Below are 18,997 nucleotides of genomic sequence, written 5' to 3'. Positions count from 1 at the left end.
GGGGGTGCAGGTCTCGGAGTGTGAGGACACGCGATGCAAAGCCACGTGCCCGTGATGCGGGGAGGCAGCCGGTACCCCCAGCCGTGGCCTCTCTTCTGCCCGCTGGGACGTGACAGGCGGCCTCACGGGTAGAAGACAGGTGGTGTTGGAGGCTCCTGTCCACACTCGCTGTCGCTGGTGGACGTGCCCCGAAATCAGCATGTCTCAGGGCTGTCCCCGTCTCATATCCACCCCCTTTGTGTCCCAGGATGGGACGCAGCTTCCATGTGGACGGTTGTGATGTTTGACAGGAAATGGTGGGCCAGGCTCCGTGGCTCTGCCTGCCTCGGGCCTTAGTGACATCTTCGCTCTTCAGTGAGAAACCTGCGGACAACCCCGTGCTCCGGGGTCACCGAGACCATGGCTCACGGATGCTTTGCCTGCACAACCTTGACTTATGCACCACGACCTCTGGGCTTAGAGCCTCCACATTGCTTTCTTCTCAGGCCATGGCCCAGGTGACTCCACCAGGGCCCAGGGCGCCGATTTCCTGTTCCCGGGAAGTCAGGGGGCAGCAAGGCGGCTGTGCCATGACACAGGTGAGGAGCGTGTAGGGCCTGGGTGTGCTGAAGTCTGTCACCTACTGCACGTCCCCTGGCACTGTCGGTGCCGTCTGTGAATCAGCGACACGCCCCGACTCTGTTCATTTCAATGCCTCCTGTTTCCTTGGACCCTACTTTCCAGAATTTTCCGAGTCGCATGGAAATTTCTAGACACAACATAAAAGACGGAACAGCCACAGGTCTCCAGCTGGTGGGACAGCACACAAGCGACTGAAACAGACTGGACGCCTGGGACACACGGGCCTGTGCTGTAGGTGAGGCCGGCGTCCTGACTCCTCGCAAGGTCCCTCCTCCTGATGACCGCCTGCCCCGCTCACACTCGGACCTGCACGCAGTGGCCATGCAGGGAGGAGGGCACATGTGTGGCTGGGTCAGACGCTGGCAGGAGCGGAGGCCTGAGGAACCCTGAGGGGCAAAGCTCCTGGGGTCAGAGGTCATGACCGCTGTGCCCTCAGGCCTCCTCCTCAGGATGGCCCTGCAGTCCTCAGAGGGCAAGACTGTGAATTAAATGCCACTGTCTGAGGGGCTGGCATGGTGGATGGAGGTGAGTCTCCTGGAAGCCAGGCCTGGCCTGGTGTTTGCCATCCACGACCCAAAGGACAGTCAGGGCAGAGCCGACAAAGGCGCTGGGCCCCGGGGACCGCACAGGGGCTCCCTCACTGGCACATGGGCAATGCCAGTCAGATGCCCAGATGCCCCCAGGACAGACACCGGCCTGCCAGTCCAGAGGGGATTGTGTGTCCTGCCTCTGTGCTGACGTAGAGCAGAGTGCTGCATCCGGACAAGGGCTCAGTGTTCCTGGTGGAGAGGTGAGGCCGGCCAGTCGCTGGGACACCGAGCCGACCAGCCCGGGCGCTGCCCTGCGGGCACTCGTGGTGCCCCAGGCCACAGCTGCTCAGGGGACAGTTATGTAACAACTCCAGAGGGGACATCCCTCCCACCCAGGGCCTCGTCTCAAACACAGAACAGCCTTTAAACACGGCAGGCAATGGTGAGAGCCGGGGCCTGGATGACAGTCCTGGCCCTCCGGCCCTGCCCTGACTCGGCCTCGCCACTCAGGGCCGCTCGGCTGTGCAGGAGGGAGGAGAGAACACACCGAGCCCAGGCCCCACACAAGGTGCAGTCCTCGGGCTCACGAACGCGGTGGCCACAGGAAGTAAACAACCACCTGCCTGACGCCATGAAAGAGCAGAGGGCAGAGCCTGGCAGCCGAAGCCGACCCATGAAAAATTAATCCCCATTCCACGCAGGTCGGCAGCATGTGGCTGCGGGTCAGGCCTGCGTTTCAACTCCACTGTGTGGCCCCGGCTCCAGGTTCGGGGCCCCGAGCAGACTGGCAGCTGACTCAGATGCCTGGCTCCAAGATGGGCCTGGGGTTTGCCGTGAAGCAGTAATTTACTTCAGGGACACCCATTTCTCTGGCTTTTGTGAAAACCCTGGTTTTCCAGGTTAATAATCCTGTCTCGAGCGTAGGCAAATGAAATAAAAAGTGGAATGAAGTTTTGGGTGAAATGAAACATGCTGTGGGCAGGAGAAACGGAATTACTGTGTGTCCCCAGTATCCGAGCCCCTCCGGAGCCCAAGTCTCACAGTGCCGAGCACTCGGCTGCCCCTCGGGCCTGGGGAGGGCCCATCATACAATGAAAATTTTAACGGCCTGACTCTGAATGCTGATTTTAACCATCTGACAAAAAGCAAGCTGCTTCCGGCCATGTTCATTCTGTGGGTTCAGCTCTCGAATGTGGGTATGACAGAAAGGTATCTGCCGTGGTCTTTGGGGCAACGTTAAGCCTAAAAGCCAAGCGCCCTCATTAAAGAGAGTCTCTCAGGACCACGCAGGGCACAAGCCACCTGCCTGAGCCCCAGCCTGAGGCCGGGATGACCCCCCGGCCAAGGTGGTGCCGGAGTCCTGCTGGGATCACCTGGCCCTCGGCTCCAGATTCCGTTCCTTCCTCAGCCAGACAGGGGTCACGTGGTCACTCATAACTGACCGGCAAACCTAAGATGCTGTTCAGGAATCAGCAAAGCCTCTGCTTCATGTTTCCATGGCCGATGAATTATTCATGCCGGCCTCCTGCATGCAGGGCTAGATGCTATCGAGGAGGTTATTTTGGTGACTTGGTAAACGGAGCTTCATCCTTTGACCCCCAGGTCAGAGACCAGTGATGGCCCCAGGGGGCTCCTCGTGCCCCCACAGGGGCAGGGACACAGGACACCCCAGAGCGGCTCTCTGGACGCTCACCCACCACGTTCTTATGGGGACGCATGTGGAGGGCAGGGAAGAGGGACACACGAGGCCTTGGAGAGAGGCTGGAGGATGGCGGGAGGTGGGGCACCGGGACCACAGGACAGGAAACAGTGAATGGCGGGGATTCGGCCTCCTGGGGCCCGTGTTCTCTCCTGCAGAAGGTGGTGGCACCGGATTCTGGGCTCCTCAGGGACCTAATTCTCTGGTTTATTAGTAAAAACACTGGAAGAGGCCGGGCCGTCCCGAATCTCTTGGAGAGGCACCTTCCACGCAGGTGATGGCCCCTGTCCGTCCTGTCCCAGAGAAGGTGGCGGAAACCACCCCTCCCCTGAGCCACTGACGGCCCAGACCAGCCTGCAGTTCCCATGGGCTCCACGGAGACCTGTGGGTGCCGTGACCGTGGGATGGGGCGGAGGTGAGCAGCCCCCAGGGCCAGTGGTGACTTGAGAGCCTCAGCAGGGTCCTAAGTGGCGGGAAGTGTCCCAGACGCTCCTGGACACCTGCCCACTGAGTGGCTGGGCGAGCCACGGGCATCTGTGTCTCCTGACCCACCAGAAAGACGGTTACAGATTTCAGTTCACTGCTGTGGCAGATGCAGAGCAGAGGGAGCTGCAGGGACAGCTCCTCCCTGGTCACCGGTGCTGGAGAAGCAGCTGCGTCCTCACGCTCGGGCACTTGGGTGTCCCCTCCGGCAGACATCGGGGGCTCACTTCACGGACGAGCTCTTGGAAATGTGGCGGGAGGTCTGACCGCCAGAGGCCCCTGGAGGATGGCATGTGTTTATCCAGCAGAAGCTCCGGGTTCGCTGGGTGGCTCTTCCGTGACCTGTGGGGACGGCGGTTCCAAACAGAACAGTGACCCAGCCACATCCGGGCTCAGGCATAGCCATCGTGGCCATTTCTGAAGGTGGTGAGGGCGCAGGCTCAGGTCCTGGTCAGCGGACGTGTGAAACAGGCCCCTCAGGGGGCAGGGCCATGGGAGCGGAGCCTTCACAGCAACGAAGAGAGCTTCTATTTCCATTGGCTTTATTCTAACTACGTGCAAATCCTGCTCTTATCCGACGAGTGGTCCACCAACCAAAAAAGAAAACAAACCCCCCAAATCCCTTCCTTTTAACTGCTCGCCTCACACCTGCTCAGACTCACGCTGGCCCAGAGGGGTCAGAAAGCTCTCAATGGCTGACCTCTTGCAGACGGAGCTGCCGACAAGCATCTGACATCTTGTGTCCAGGCACTGATGGGGGGGTCCTTCTGTCTAAACACAGAACCAGCCTCTCCCACTCTGCCATCACTTAGTTTAAAGTAATTTCTGGGGATATATTTTAATAAGATATTTTATTACCGGTGCCCCATGCTGTCCACACAAACGGTGACACCCCGAGGGCCCAGGACACTGGGGTGGTGGAGCTGGACACCTGCCCTCCGCGCACCCATGGGACAGTCACAGCCACCCATGAGGGATGGCCACCACCACACCCCACGCCTGCATCAGGGGTGTCCGCCGTGTCCCTCCCGGCCCAGCGCCCCGCCTGATGCCCTCGCTGTCATTCACAGGCGGGGGGGGGGGGGGGGGACGGACTTGACTTCTCTGCTGCTTTACCCCCCTTTCCACGTTTGTTTCGGATCGGCTGTAACGTCTCGCATTCAGCAACAACGCATTTTCATTCCATGAAAACCGGCCCGAGAGGGAGTTAAACACCTGCAGCTGTGGAGCTCGGCTGGCTGCAGGCGTCGTCTGATTTTCTCCCCCGGAAAGGCGGCAACTTAAAATGCCACCGGCAGCGGTGCCGAGTCCAGCGGCTAACCAGGTAGGTATTAACTGGGGCCAAGCGCACGGCCTCAAGTGCCAACTACCGTCCCCGTGTGGGCCCGGGCCGCCCTCCCAGCGCCCTCCTGATGGCGCGGACTGTGGCCACGGCTGCCGGCCTCCCTGCCCCCCTCCTGCCCCAGCGCATTATTCCTCTCAGGGGAATAAATGTAAATGGGGAGGCCCCGCTGGCGTGTCCGGGTAGCGGGACAGGCACACAGCTGTGGGGGGCGCAGACTCGGGGACACATTCTTGTCACCACAGGGCCTGGAGCTCTGGGGCAAGGCCCCTCCACATGACAGTCACATCGGGGGCCAGGGAGGACTTATAGCTTATTAGGTGACAGGTAACCAAGGGAAACGCGGATGCCACCAACACCCATCTGGGAGTTTAGACCCCCTCCCCGGGCGGAGCAGGGCGACAAGTTTGGGATGGTAGAGGACACCCGTCCCCATCACGGTTACCAAGGACCTCTCCGAACACCAGCTCTAACCCTGAAACCATGCTTCCCTCCTGAGTGCTGTGAGGTGGGGTGGCACCCAGGCTGTGACGGGAGAGCCCCCTCACTCCACCCACGGCCGGGCTGCGGGGACCGTGCCCGGGCCCGGGTCCGGTTACTGCCCGTTTCCCCAGAGCAGCTCCACGAAGAGCCGCTCCCACCCGGCCTGAACGGCCAGGGGAACCGGGCCTTCGCCGACACGCAGTCTCAGCTAAACCGGTTGGGAGGCGACAGGTTTTTTTAAAGAGAAAAAGGGAGAGCTGTCAGCCGTTGCCACAAAGGTGCCCGTGGACTCAGGAAGCCCCGGGGGAGCCCGCCGGTACCTGCACGCTGGGGTGTCCCCCCGCCGACGCCTTCACGGCCCCCCGGCTGCCCTCCGTCTCGTAGTGGGCTCTGTGGTGGGACTTGGGCTGCACCTCGATCCTCAGCTCGTAGGGCCCCGAGTGTGACGGCAGCTGCCAGTCGAGGGCGGGCAGAGACGGGCTGGAAGAGAACCGAGAGTCAGACGCGCTCACGGTGCCCACGCCCTCGCTTCCCCTCAACAAGGTCACCGTCCGGCGCGTGGCCAGGGCCTGGCAGGTCTTCACGATGAGGCCCCTGAAGAAGGCGGAAACATTTTCCAAGATCGACCTCACTGTCCTCCCTCTCTCCAGGCCTGCCTCGCCTCTCCCGCCCGGGCCGTGCAGCCACCCCGGCCCCCAAATTCCGCGACTCGGGGAGAACCTGCCCGAGGGAGGAGGGGAAGTCACCCAGGGGCCTACGAGGCTGGTTTGTGAGCCTGTCTGTCACTTAATGTCACTCAGAGGTGACGCTGTAAATTCTGGCACCGGCGAGGGGGAGGGAAGGGAGTGACGGACGAGTGTCCTCGGAGCCCCTGGCGCCCCTGGCACTGGACACGGGCATGAGTAGTCCCCCATTCTCCAGAAGGGAAACTGAGGCTTTGCAAGGGGAGTCAGTTTGCTACTTGAAACCAGGTCTGTGTGGCTCCCGAGGTCCTGAATTACCTACAAAATGTGCTTCAGGGTCCCGACCATAAACAGTTAGGTCTGACTCCCAGAAAAAAAAAAAAAAAAAAAAGAGCGTGAGAGACAGGGAGGGGGCGGGCGGGACGGAGGAGGGAAGCTAATTCCTCACACGTGGGTTAAGGGAAACTATTTTCTAGACCATCTGGCACTTGAATGTTACAGAATAAATCTGTGTAAATAATTTGCTCTTGAGTCGCTGAGAGTTAGCAACACACTGTGTGCACAGTTTAAAGTCAGAATGGTTCACAAAATAAATATGGTAACATAGATGATTAAAATTATTGCTTTTGCCTGGAAATGTTCAGCATGAATTTGGCAGCTCCACAAAACGTACGAGTGTGTCTCTGATTCGGAGAAAAGACCTCAGTCTGGTGAAAAGTGCACACAGGCGGCGATGACGCTGGTGACTCGGGGCCGCCCCTCCTCCCACCACGCAGGCCCTGCGCGGAGCTCTGCCTGCTGGGAGCTGCGGTCTCAGCCCCGGGCTTTGCTGGCTCAACACAACAGACAATTTTGTGCTTCAAAGTCACCTTCAATTTAACTTGATTTTTAAAAAGTCACACTTGAGCCCGGCCGGCGTGGCTCAGTGGTTGAGCATCAAGCCACAAACCAAGAGGTCGCCGGTTCGATTCCCGGTCGGGGCACATGCCCGGGTTGCAGGCTCGCTCCCCAGCAGGGGGCGTGCAGGAGGCAGCCGATCCATGTTTCTCTCTCCTTGATGTTTCTATTCTCCCTCTCCCTTCCTCTGTATCAATAAAAACATTAAAAAAAAATGTCACACTGGATGCAACTAGGACCACAGGTGGCTAAGTCTGTAGGTGGGATTCACCCAACGTGTACGAACAAAAGCTGTGACGTCATCTACACACCCACACACACCTCGAACCCGCACAGTTGGGTGAATCTCTGTAAGAATTTTATACAAAAGGGGACACAGCTCCACAAAACAAAATATAATCTGACACGCTGGCTTTTTTAAATGTAAAGATCACGTTCTGAACATTTCAGCAAATGTCAGAGTGGTTCAGCCCCCGCCTCCCGCTGCCGTGTCGATAACTCATTAGCGCTCCCTGGCTGGGCTCGCTGTTCCCAGTCACCGCTGTGATCAATGCCAGAGGCAGAGCACCCAGAAGGCCCCGGCTGCCCTTCCAGTCGTTTCCCCGGACAGAGTCACAGCCTCGTCGGAGAGCGTGAACCGCTCACGGAGGACACACCTCCAGGCCCCCAGGGACTCGCTGCCCTGGGACAGGTCAGGCTCATCTGCAGAGGCCCAGGCGGGCCCGGGGTGCCGTAACGCTGACGAACACCGTCCATCAAGGAGGCCTCTGAGCGGCAGGATCATGTCACTGTGACGTGAAGTGCAAACCACCGTCGCATGTAAACAACGAATGTAGCCCTGCCGGTGTGCTCAGTGGTTAGAGCGCCAGCCCGAGGACAGAAGGGTCCCAGGTCTGATTCCGGTCAAGGGCACGTACCTGGGTTGTAGGTTCCGTCCCCTGCCCTGGTCAGAGTGCATGCAGGAGGCAACCGATCATGTGTCTCACATCGACGTTTCTCTCTCCCTTCCACTCTCTCTAAAAGTCAATGGAAAAAATATCCTCCGGTGAGAAATAAAAAAAACAATGAATGTGGTGAATTCCTCCACACCACCAGCAGGTTCCATGCATCCTGATTTCTTACCCTGCACTTTATTTAGGGTGCATGGCCCCCTGGCCCCGGGCCCCCAGGCCTGGACCATCCCAACAGACAGCCTGCCCCCCCCCCCCGGGGTCTGCAGAGGCCACTTGAGGGACGCTCACTTTTCTCAATAGAGTCACCTATGGCAAACAGTATTCACAACCCCTGGGCCTGTTATGGTCATTTGTAAAGTGAAACCTAACAAGTTCGAAAACAATGGGACGTGGTCTTGTGAGTGTCACGTGAGGGGCAGATTCATAAAACACAACAGGAGTCTCACACTCGAGGACACACTTGGAAAGGTCTCCGGCACAGGGCTGGCTGAAGCCGCCTTTAACTTGCTGAATCTTGAACACGTTCCTCCCCAGAGGCCACGGCCAGCCTAGCCTGGTGCAAGGTCCCTTGGAGGGTCTGAGGGGGCGTCCAGGGGAGGGTCCAGGGGAGGGTCCAAGGCCACGATGGCCGACCCTTCATGGCTGCTATTCCAGAGAAAGCCCGTTCCCGACCAGCACTGGTGGCTCCCAGAGATTTACACATTTCTCCCGAATTCCTGCTAAATTTCCTTGCCTGTAAAAAGGGGGGGATGGTAACACCACCTTGCTCACTGCTGGGAGATCGATGAGGCTCTAAGAAAAGCTGGGGCACGGACTGGCCCGTCCTCCACACCCGTCTCCCCCTCAGCGCCACACGCACGGGGGAGCCCACATCAGGTCCAGCTGTCGACAGTGTCGTTATCGGGACTCTGGCTGAAGGGACACCGATCCCTCTGCCACTTTCTGTGAATCTGGAATTCTTGCAAAACAAGAAGTTTTTAAATGCTGGTCGTTGGGCCTGGTACATGAGAACCAGAGCACGGTCCACTAATATTATTACCACCTCCCAGGAGAGGCCGGCAAGCTGCCCGTGACCCATGGCCCCTGCCGGTCAGTGCTGAGTGCTTGCTGTGGCCGTCACGTGGTTGCTGTCACTGACACCCTCGGGGGTCTGGGGGATGCCAGGTGATGGGTGGGCCCACTGCCTCCCTGTCTATTGTCACCAACAGTGTGGCTTGGGCTGCCCTGTCTGCAGGAGACACGCCGGCCCTGCCCCCCTCACTGGGGACACCTAGTATGATGACACCGGGAAGCAAGTCATGCTCCCCGGCGCCTGCTGTGTGTGGGCGAGGCCTCCCCAGTGGAAAAGGTGTGGGCTCCTGGTTTGAATCACCTGCTCTCGGGGCTGCTGTGGCCACCGTTTCCCATGAGAAACCCTTTCATTTTTTATTTAGCTTCTGCATCTCCTACTCGTAGAAAAAGTGAGAAGGATTCTTTCAAACACTGTTCACAGGAGCCAGGCCACCTACACGCTGTGATCCCAAATCAGAGAATAACTCAGGGTTTTCCTCTGTCCACGCCTACGCCAGGGGCCACGCGTTTTGGCCCAGCTGCCTGGCTGCCCCTCTGGACCTGCGGGGACGGCTTCTTCCCATCCCGCCCCTGCTCACTGCCCGCCTGGGAGTCTGGTCCTTCTGCAGCATGGGTGGGGAACCTTTTTTCTGCCAAGGGCCATTTGGATATTTATAACATCATTTGCAGGCCATACAAAATTATCAACTTAAAAATTAGCCTGCTCTATTGGGTCAAACGTTTAATTAACTCGCTCCTAGTGTGATGGCTGGAACTGCTTCTCTTTGGTGAGGCCTTGGCAGGGCCAGACATTCCCCACCCATGCCCAACAGCACAAGGGTTTCACGAGCAGCCAGTTACCCAGCAGCACCCGAGGGAGGCTCCGCTCATCCAGCCCCGCCTGGCTCACACCCCTCTGTTCAGACCCAGCGTCGGCCTCCAGGTCTCAGCATCACCGTTCCGGGACCCTCCTGTGCTTCCACCAGCACAGGGGGCCCTGGGAGCTCAGACACACGGTCACCCACAAGGAGAAACACCAGGACCTGCAGGTTCACCCGGAATTCAAAACCCAGGTAGCCTGGAGACAGTCCACTGCTGACCATGGGGCTTCAGGCTCAGGAGCCATCCCACCTGCTCTTGGGCCCCCTGGGCTGGCTGGCGGTGACCCCACCGCCCTGTGAGATCCCAGGACTACGGAGGGAAGAGCAGGCACATATCTGACCTTCATACCAAGCCTCTCGATTTCAAACTGAAAACCACCTCAGCCACTTCATCAGCGACCACGGAGAGAGGCACAGGCACCTGCCTCCCGTGGACACGCCCCACGTAGCCGAACAGGAAGCCACGATGCCAGCAATTCCCCGATTCAGCACCAATTTGAGAAAAACACAGGGAACATGGGACAGAGGAGCACACCGGGCGACACGTGGAGGCAACCACGGGGTCTGAGGGAAGCGTCAGGCATCATCCTGGCTGAGCGCAGGGAGCAAAGCGCGAGGAAACCTCGGGAATCAGCGACGTGAGGAAGGGAACCCGGACAGGAGACCGAGGCTCGCTCGAGAAGAGTAAGGGGTCACTTTAAGCTGCTTGCTAATATCTCATCTGATAGCTACTGGACCCCAATTCCAAAAATGAGCCCCGTCTTTGAAGGACACACTGAATATTTAGAGAAAAGGCCACACGTGTCTAGGCCGTGAGGCACACTGACCGGGGTCGGGGGATGGGACTGGCACCGATGTTAGGGAACCCGCGGCTGGGTCTGTGTCTCCCACGTGCTCAACACCCTTTGTGATTCTGACCCAATGGTCCCAGGTGTGGGAGGAAGGCAAGCGCTGAGCGGCCACCTTACTGCCCGGCCGGAGGGCCCCAGGAACCCAGTTCCTTTCTCTCTCTCTTGTCCTCACCTGAGGGTATTTTTCCCATTGCTTCTCAGAAAGAGTGGAAGGGGGGAGGGAAAGAGAGAGGGAGAGAAACACTGATGTGAGAGAGACACATCGACTGGCTGCCTACAACACACACTCTGACCGGGGCTGCGTCCCAGGTACATGCCCGTGACCAGGAATCAAACCCGAGGCCCCTCGGTGTTCAGGCCAACACTCTAACCACTGAGCCATGCCAGCCAGGGCGGGACCCAGTTTTCTCTTTGTTTACCTACGTTTCTAAAAATTCTACAGTGGAGAATATTCCTTGTATAACCCCAAAGAATAAACTGTTTCAAGATGCAGCCTTCCCTTGCCCCTCGACAGCCATGCCCGTCTAAACGAGAGGCACCCACCCTGTACACCGGCTGCAACCGCGAGCCTGAGGGCCTTCCCGGGTGTCTTGTCATCTGAAACTAATGCTCACGAAAGTCACCCTCCTGCTGAGCTAAGTGCAGGAGTCTCAGAATCACCCTGTGGGTACGAGGTTTTCCTTAGGTGGTGGAAACCAGAGGCGAGGCATTTTCAACGATCTAGGTAAAGCCCTCTCCATTCTGGATTTTCTAAGAGCTAAAGCCCACGTGTCCTTATCAGTTAAAAGGAAACGGAAAACCTTTTATGACACCAATATGGCTGAAGTGGCTGAAGCCACAAACTCTGAACTTGGCAGGACTCAAATCCGCCAAAGAAGAGAATCAAAGCTCGAGGGAGACGGTGTGAGGCCTTCAACGTTTTCTCAGGCGGCATCCAGAGGCTCCTGATTGTTTCTGGTTTTGTTTTGTGTGTTTTTTTCTCTCTAATTTTAAAAAAAGGTTATCAGCACAGTTTTCTGCTATTGAAGCAGGTCTCTGGGTCCCCAAAGGTTCCTGTAGGCAGAGTTGCACCCAGGACCACCCCCTGACCTGCACAGGTGGGGCTCCTCTCACCGAAAGACGAGACATCTAATAAACCTCAGACATTCCCTACAATGTGGGGGGAGCTCCGAGAGACAGAATCTGCTTGGTTCCTGCCCGTCTGCCCCGCACCCCACACGTAGGTGGCATCAGAGCAGCCTGGACTGGATGGGAACCTGTGTCAGCCCAGCTTCCAGAGGCATTTTAGACGCACTGATAAAACAGCAAACCCCACTGTGATATTTAAAAATACTCCAGCTCGGGAGCCCAAGAACTCCGGCAAATAAGTCCCATTAATTGCACGGAAGATCTAGTTTTAATGGGAGACGACCGCCGTCTCCCGATTAAATTTTAATCTCCACGGCAGGGCACTATCTGGTTTCGGAGGCGGCCGGCCCATGTCCGCTGCAGGGCTCACTGCAGACTCGATGGAGAAGGGTCCTTCCCACCACTGCGCGGGGAGGGAAAGGTCGCAGGAACCCCTCTGCTCTGTCCGTGGCAGCTAACACCCGTCCTCGCTGGACACACCCTCCCGGCCAGGCTCGGGCAGTGTGGGAAATGTCAGAACTGGACACGTGAAGGCGCCCAGGCCTGGATGTGAAACCCGGGCACAGCCACCGCCCCGCACACCTCGCAGACACGAGCGGGCCAGACCAGGAGCCCGTCGGTCTCAGGGCTGTAACGCGTCTGACCTTTGGCTTATTCTACAAAATCAGGCAACGTTTCAGACCTTGACAGCTCAACGTAAAACCTGAGTGCAAAGCCACAAAGATCCGAATGATTTTATCCTGCCCGAGACCCAGAAGCACCGCAGTTCCTCTTCTCCTAAGTAACTGACGCTCACAGAATCCCATCCACAGGGAAACAAGCATAAGTCTGAAATACTCGGGTAACTTATAAATGCCACAGGGGGCAGCACTTTTCTCAGAGCCGTAAGCCAACGCTTCCGCCCAGCACAGAAGTTACGAATGTTACTAAACCATCAACATCACAGCCGAAAACCCAAAAGATGCAACGTTAATACACAGATCTGGACGTGTAGCCCCCCGGCCACCGAACCCACGGGCTCCGAGTAAAAGCTGTTCACCGGGCTTAACTCCCCCCTTAGAAAACCTACGGCTTGGTGACCACTCAAATCAAAACCGCCAACCGCACGTCCCGGAGTCTAATGGGCAAGGCGCAGGGAACGCGCCCGCCTTCCAAGACCAGCGTCAGTCTCCCCTCCTCAGCGACTCTCCTCTCTCCAGGCAGGTTCAAGGTGGTCCAGGTGCTAAGGACATTAAAACCCCCAAATTGGACCTTCCCACAGCCCCGATCTAAACAGAACTAGAGGTTCTCACACAGAGCTGACCCAGGGCACTCACGCTGCCCAGCGCCCGGGGCTGACGCTCAGCCTCAGTCGTTTCATCAAGTGAACTAACAGTCGTGTAGACGTCAGTTTCCTTTCAGGGCTGGGGAACCGTTTTTCTGCCGAGGGCCATTTTGATATTTATAACATCATTCGCCAGCCATACAAAATTATCAACTTAAAAATCAGCTATGATAAAAGCTCCTAGATTCACTGAATTTCAATCCTACCTGCGGTTGCCTCGCCAGGGCCAGACCAAATGATTCTGGGGGCTGGACATCCCCCACCCCTGCTTTAGGTTAATATGAAACCTGCTACAGGCACCTACTAACTGCGTCAAGAGATGAGCAAATGCAGATGCGTGTCCTGACACAAGCACCAAATGGCCCCACTGCCCTGGCCCCTGCACCCTCGGGGCCCCTGTACCCTCGGGGCCCCTGCACCCACAGTGCCCCTGCACCCAGTGACCTCTGGTGCCCACACGTGGCCTCACCCTGGAACAAGGTGGGTCTGGGGACTCTGCCATCCGCAGCAGCACCATCACCACAGAAAGAAGTGTGAGGTGGGAGAACACCCTCCCCTCCAAATAGGCTCAGGGCCAGGCCTGAAAACTAGAACCCTGATTTTTTATGGGGGGCTTGCAAGTCACCCAATTTCTGTGCATTTCCTGAGCTCTAAGAACAGAAGCGTCACTCCATTAAGCTCTAAAAGACGTCTGACTCCAGGCTATGAAATTCTATCAAATTCAACTGCAGCCAGAAGTCAGCTTTGTCCTGACCCTGAGGGTTGGCCAGATGCTCTGCGCCCAGGGGTAAGTCACAAATGCCGGGCAGAGGAAAAGACCCAACAGGGAAACGACCCCACACCCTCCGGGGGCACGCTCAGCACTAAAGCTCCTCTTCCTGGGGGATAGAGGTAAATGGGCAGAGAGGCCCTGAGCACGGGGAGGGCGGGTTTGTGGCCGCAGGTCCTCCAACCAGACTTTGCTATCACTGCAGCAGCCTCAGCTGCGTGGCTGGACCTGCTGACGTCCTGGTGCTGGCTGCACTTTCTCGGGAAGGAAGTCTGGTCGCCCTCTCCCTGGGCAAAACAACCTCCCCTCTGGCTTCCACGGGGCCCTGCTGCCCAGAGCACCACCTGACAAGTCTCGTGGCAACAGATGGCCGGGACCAGGAAACATACTGGACGTGGGACCCCAGCGGTGGGAAAGGTCAACCTCACCACGGGGGGCAGCTAGGTGCCTTCCTGGGGCTTTGTTTGCATAACTCACAGGAATGTCAGGAGCGTCACCCCAAACTCGAGCTCTGCGACCAGGAGATAAAAAGCAGTCAGGTGGCCACAGAACAGCAAAGAAAAAGGGGCCACCTGCTTTCTGACCACGAAAGCCGACGGCCACCTGCCAGAACCGCCCGAGTCGCCAGGAAGGGAGAAGCTGCCTGCCTCTGGCACCGGAGTGGCAGGATGGGGGAAATGGGCTGAACCGTGTCCCCCAAATTCACAGGCTGGAGTCCTGACCCCAGGACCTCAGTATGTGACTGCATGGACTTGGGGTCTTCACAGGGCATCAAGTTAAAGTGAAGTCCTTGGGCCCTGATCCAGGACGTCTCTGTCCTCGCCAGTGGGAGACAGTCGGACGCAGACACAGACACAGAAGGAAGACAGAAGAGACAGGTCGTTGGCAGGTGTCCACACGCCCAGAGAGGCCTCGTGGCAGCCGCAGCCCAGCCTGGTATTTCGTCACGGACCCTGATGAAGTAACACACGGGGTTTCCTCGAATTCTCACAGCTTCTCAAAGACCTTACGCCACCAGGGTCTTCATGCTCAGAACTACAGCGTCACTCTGTCCCTGACGTCGAGACTGGAGCGAAGCCCCACGGGACTGCCCCCGCCCTTCGTGGTCCAGGAAAATGCAGGAGGTCACACACTGTGACACGCGTGTGGCCCGACGGGAGGCAGGTAGCTTCTAAATACCCTTATTCTCATTTACACAGAAATTACGAAGACAGCACAGCAGACATAACCAGTCTTAAGTGTTTAAAACGCCTCCAAGTGGGTTTTTACGTTTCCCTGTTTGTGAATTACTCCCAGGTTCTGAGGTACATTTGACGGCACCTTTGAAAATTCCAGCTTTTTAAACTTTGTAGCATTGAAAGCAGACATTGCGATAAAAATGGGGCTGCTCCCTACTGCCCGTCGAGAAAAACTGGGGCTCATTTCTGCTCTCTCTCTGAATCCCGCCTCCTAACTGCCCCCATCTGACTGCTTTACAAACCGTCGGGTCTCACACCGGTTCTCCGGCAGGCTCTGGGCAGTGTGGGGAATGCCAGCGCTGGACACGTGACGGCATCCACCTGCGGCGACAGCTGCCCCGCCTGTGCCCCAGCTGTGGAAGTGAAGGCGCAGAGCAGAGCAGAGGGTCCCGCAGCAACCAACCCTCCAGTTCACGCCCCTTGTCGCCGGGCACGGTGCGGGAAACCATGACCCTGTCCCCATCTCCCTTCCAGAGTCCCTCCAGCAAAACCCTGAGCTCACCCCCACCCCGAAACTACATGAAGGTCACAGGGGCCTCTTCCCTGAGGTCACAGGGGATTTCCTAAAGTCACAAGGGCCTTGCCAAGGTCACAGGGGCCTTTCCCCAGAGGTCACAGGGGCCTCTGCCTGGGAGCGGCCATAGCCCGTGTCAAACGGTGCCACACACGGAGCCACGTGAAGACGCCTTCACGCCCCATCACAACCCTGCATGTAAGCACGCACTGGGGCTGTCAGGGGCCCACCTGTTGGGAACGCTGTTTAGTTAAAAATAAAAATGCCAGGCTGAGTGAGAGGGCCCAGCGGAGTCCCTGCGGCCCCACACGCCATTAAAAAGCAAAATCAACAACCCAAGATGCGGAGCTGGGACGTGCCAGAGCCGTCGCCAGACTGCAGGGACCCGCGCGTCTCCAGGGAGGGGGGGCTGTGCTGTTCTACAAACAGCGTGGGCACGGCTGCCGCTTGGGACCTGCTGAGCCGAGGCCCCATCTGCTCCACGGCACTGACAGCAATTAGGAGACGGGAAGTGGGTTAGGAGGCGGCGAAAGCAAACAGGACGGGATCGTTCGGTTTCACAAAACACAAAACAGAAGCCAAGTGCACGTGTCTGTAAACTGTATCCCCCAACTTCATAAGCGGCCCAGCCCCCAGCCCGCAGAATGTGGCCTTGTCTGCAGGTGGGCCTGTGAAGAGGTAGGATGGTGTCTGAGGCTGGGCTGCGTCCACGACGACTGTGTCCTGATAAAAAGGAAAACTCGGCCCGGCTGGCGTGGCTCAGCACTTGAGCATCTGATCCAGGAGATCTCGGTTTGATTCCCGGTCGGGGCACATGTGCAGGTTGCCGGCTGGATCCCCAGTCGGGGGCGAGCAGGAGGCAGCCGATCAATGACTCTCTCCTCACTGATGTTTCTCTCTCTCTCTCCCTCTCCCTTCCTCTCTCTGCAACCAATAAAAACATTTAAAAAAAACCAAAAAAACACGGAAAACTCGGACACTGGGACACCAGGGAGAGAGCTGTGTGACACGGGGGACAGAGATGGGTGATGCTGCTAAAGACAAGACCCCCAAAGCCAGCAGCACACCCGGGGCCCGGAGAGGCGATCCTGGCTCCAAGGCGCAGGAGGACCCAGCCCTGTGGCCCCTGCACGCAGACCTCCCCGCCCGCTCACCTGGCATAGGACGTGGGCGACCTGGGCCGGGCCCACGGGTACGGGTGCTGTGGCACCGACAGGTACTGGTCGCAGAAGGCGCCCTTCCGGATGTGCTGGAATGGGGGGAACTCCTCCGGCGGGAAGTCGGATGTGGGCGGCGTGGTCCCCAGGTCCTCGCCGGCCGGCTCCACCTTGAGCGCCACCGAGGGCGAGTGGTCCAGGGCCGTCTTGCGGGCCTTGATGGGGACGCCGTCGCCCAGGTCCAGGCTGCCGTCGGTGCTCAGGGCGTTGATGGCGGCAACGATGGCCGAGCTGGTGTACTGCGTGGTGTTGCCCAGCCACGTGTCGTCCGTGACGCTGACCCGCGGCGAGCTGTGCGGGGATGGCGTGGGCGAGTGGTGCGGGGAGCAGGACAGCTGCCGGCCGTTGAGGCCGTACTTCCTCTTGTTGCTGGGGGAGGAGGGCCGGGAGGTGCGCGCCCCCAGCCAGCTCTCCTCCGTGATGCTCGTGCGGGGCGAGGTGGAGGGCGAGTGTCTCGGGGAGCCCAGCAGGCTGCAGGCCCCCAGGCCACGCGGAAAGCCCTCCTCGGGGTCCGTGGCCTTAGGGGACACGCAGGGGGACTGCCACGGGGACGTCTGCGGGGACGTGTAGGGGTAGGAGTAGTTGGACTCGTAGGACGAGGCCTCGGAGTTGCAGCTGCGTGAGGACAGGCTGCTGGCAGGGCTCAGGCAGGAGGGGTCCCGGTACGCCTCCAGGTTGGGCAGGTTCAGGGTGGCCGTGGACGGGGGCCGTTTGGAGTTGGGAAGGACATCCTCCACCTCCACGTCGTGGAAAAACTGGTTGTTGTTGTGGTGCAGCCCCAGGTACGAGGTTATCTCGATGCGAGGGCTCTCCAGGGCCGGGGCGCCGTTGGGCCGGACGTGGCCGGAAGACAGGAAGTAGCCCGAGGGCCCACCGTCCACAGCAGCTCCGTACCCAGAGGGGTGGCTCGCCGCAGCCAGGGCCGAGATGCCTGGGGCCGACGTCTGCATGTCGTGGCACTGAACCGGCAGCGAGGGGTGCGCCGTGGGCAGGGGCAGACCCGGGCTGATGTTGGGGGACCCATAGCTGTAGTGCTCTGCAAGGAAAAGCGTAAAGGAGATGGCGTGAGGGGACCGGTCATCAAACATGCAAACCCACAGCCCACTGAGCCCAGGATCAGGCCCATGTCTCCCCCAGCTCCGGGCCTCGCCCCCCCAGCAATGGGCTGGTGCTCACACTGCTCCAGTGGCCTCCCCAGTGGCTCAGAGCAACAGCCCAACCGTGTCCGGCAATGAGGTTCCTGGGAGCCCTCCCCGCCCTCGCCCTTGTCTCCTGTCCGGCACACAGCCCTTCACACGCTCCTCACTCAGCTGCCCTTCACCCAACATCCTTCCTCCCAATGGCCTCCCTGCTTTTTTCTGCTCTTTGCTCAAAAGCTGCCTCCCCGGCTACTGTGTCAGAATTCTGAACGGACCCCTCCTCCTCTTGTCCTGCCTCATCTCTTTCACCAGCAGAAACTAAGTTCCCTGAGGGTGGGAGCCTTTGCCTGCCTCAGTCTACTGTGGTTCACTGTCTTCAGAGCCTAGGACTGTGCCTGTCACATAGAAGGTGCTCAGTTTGTTTGACAGATGGATGGGGGGGTGGATTGTTGGATAACAGATGGGTGGGTAGGTAGGTAGGTAAGTGGGTGGATGGATGAATTGGTGAGTGGATGGAATGAACAGGTGGGTGGATAAGTGGATGGATGGGTGGGTGGATGGAAGGGGGATGGATAGATAGATGGATGATGGATGGATGGATGGATGGATGGATGGGGGATGGATAGATAGATGGATGATGGATGGATGGATGGATGGACGGACGGATGGATGATGGATGGATGGATGGATGGATGGATGGATGGATGGATGGGATGGATGAGGGATGGATGGATGGATGGATGATGGATGGATGGATGGATGCATGGATGAGTGGGTGGGTGAGTAGGTGGGTTTAGATACAGTGACCTGTGCATGTAAAGAGGTTTTAATAGACTAATCACTATTGAGCTGCTCTAATCACCAGCTACAATGAAAACACCCCAAGGGTTTGGTGGGAGCAGATTCTGGGGTTTCTCTCATACATGTGATGGTGGCTCCTGACCTAGGAAATCTCTCCTTTAATAAAAACAGCAGATAATATTGGTGCACAGTTGGATTTAAGAATCATTCTATGCTAATTATTTTAAAAAGTCATTACCAGTGTAACTAGTAAGTTTTATTTAAAAAGCTACTCTGGATTTCCAGTTTGGAAAGACTTGTGACATCTCGGTTCTGTATTATTGTGTGCGTAGAGCAGATATCCAGGATGCTAAATAATGGAAACATGCACATGGAAACTCTACCCTGGCTCCCG

At 58.1% G+C, this 18,997-nt stretch overlaps 1 protein-coding gene across 6 annotated transcripts in view; it reads right to left on the bottom strand.

The window, feature by feature from the left end:
• Positions 1-18,997, bottom strand: part of NFATC1 (nuclear factor of activated T cells 1) — a 93,152-nt gene that overhangs the window by 62,129 nt on the left and 12,026 nt on the right. For all 6 annotated transcript variants that reach the window (XM_081149841.1, XM_081149843.1, XM_081149844.1 and 3 more), the window contains exons 2-3: positions 16,601-17,699; positions 5,479-5,638 (exon numbers count right to left, since the gene is read on the bottom strand). In XM_081149841.1, coding sequence (XP_081005967.1) covers positions 5,479-5,638; positions 16,601-17,699 — 1,259 coding nt within the window. The remainder of the gene's footprint in view (positions 1-5,478; positions 5,639-16,600; positions 17,700-18,997) is intronic.

This window comes from Miniopterus schreibersii (genome assembly GCF_964146895.1).
Source record: "Miniopterus schreibersii genome assembly, chromosome: 10".
Classification (NCBI taxonomy): Eukaryota; Metazoa; Chordata; class Mammalia; order Chiroptera; family Miniopteridae; genus Miniopterus; species Miniopterus schreibersii.
Note: the sequence above shows the minus strand (reverse complement) of the source record. Positions and strands in the feature narration are given on the sequence as shown.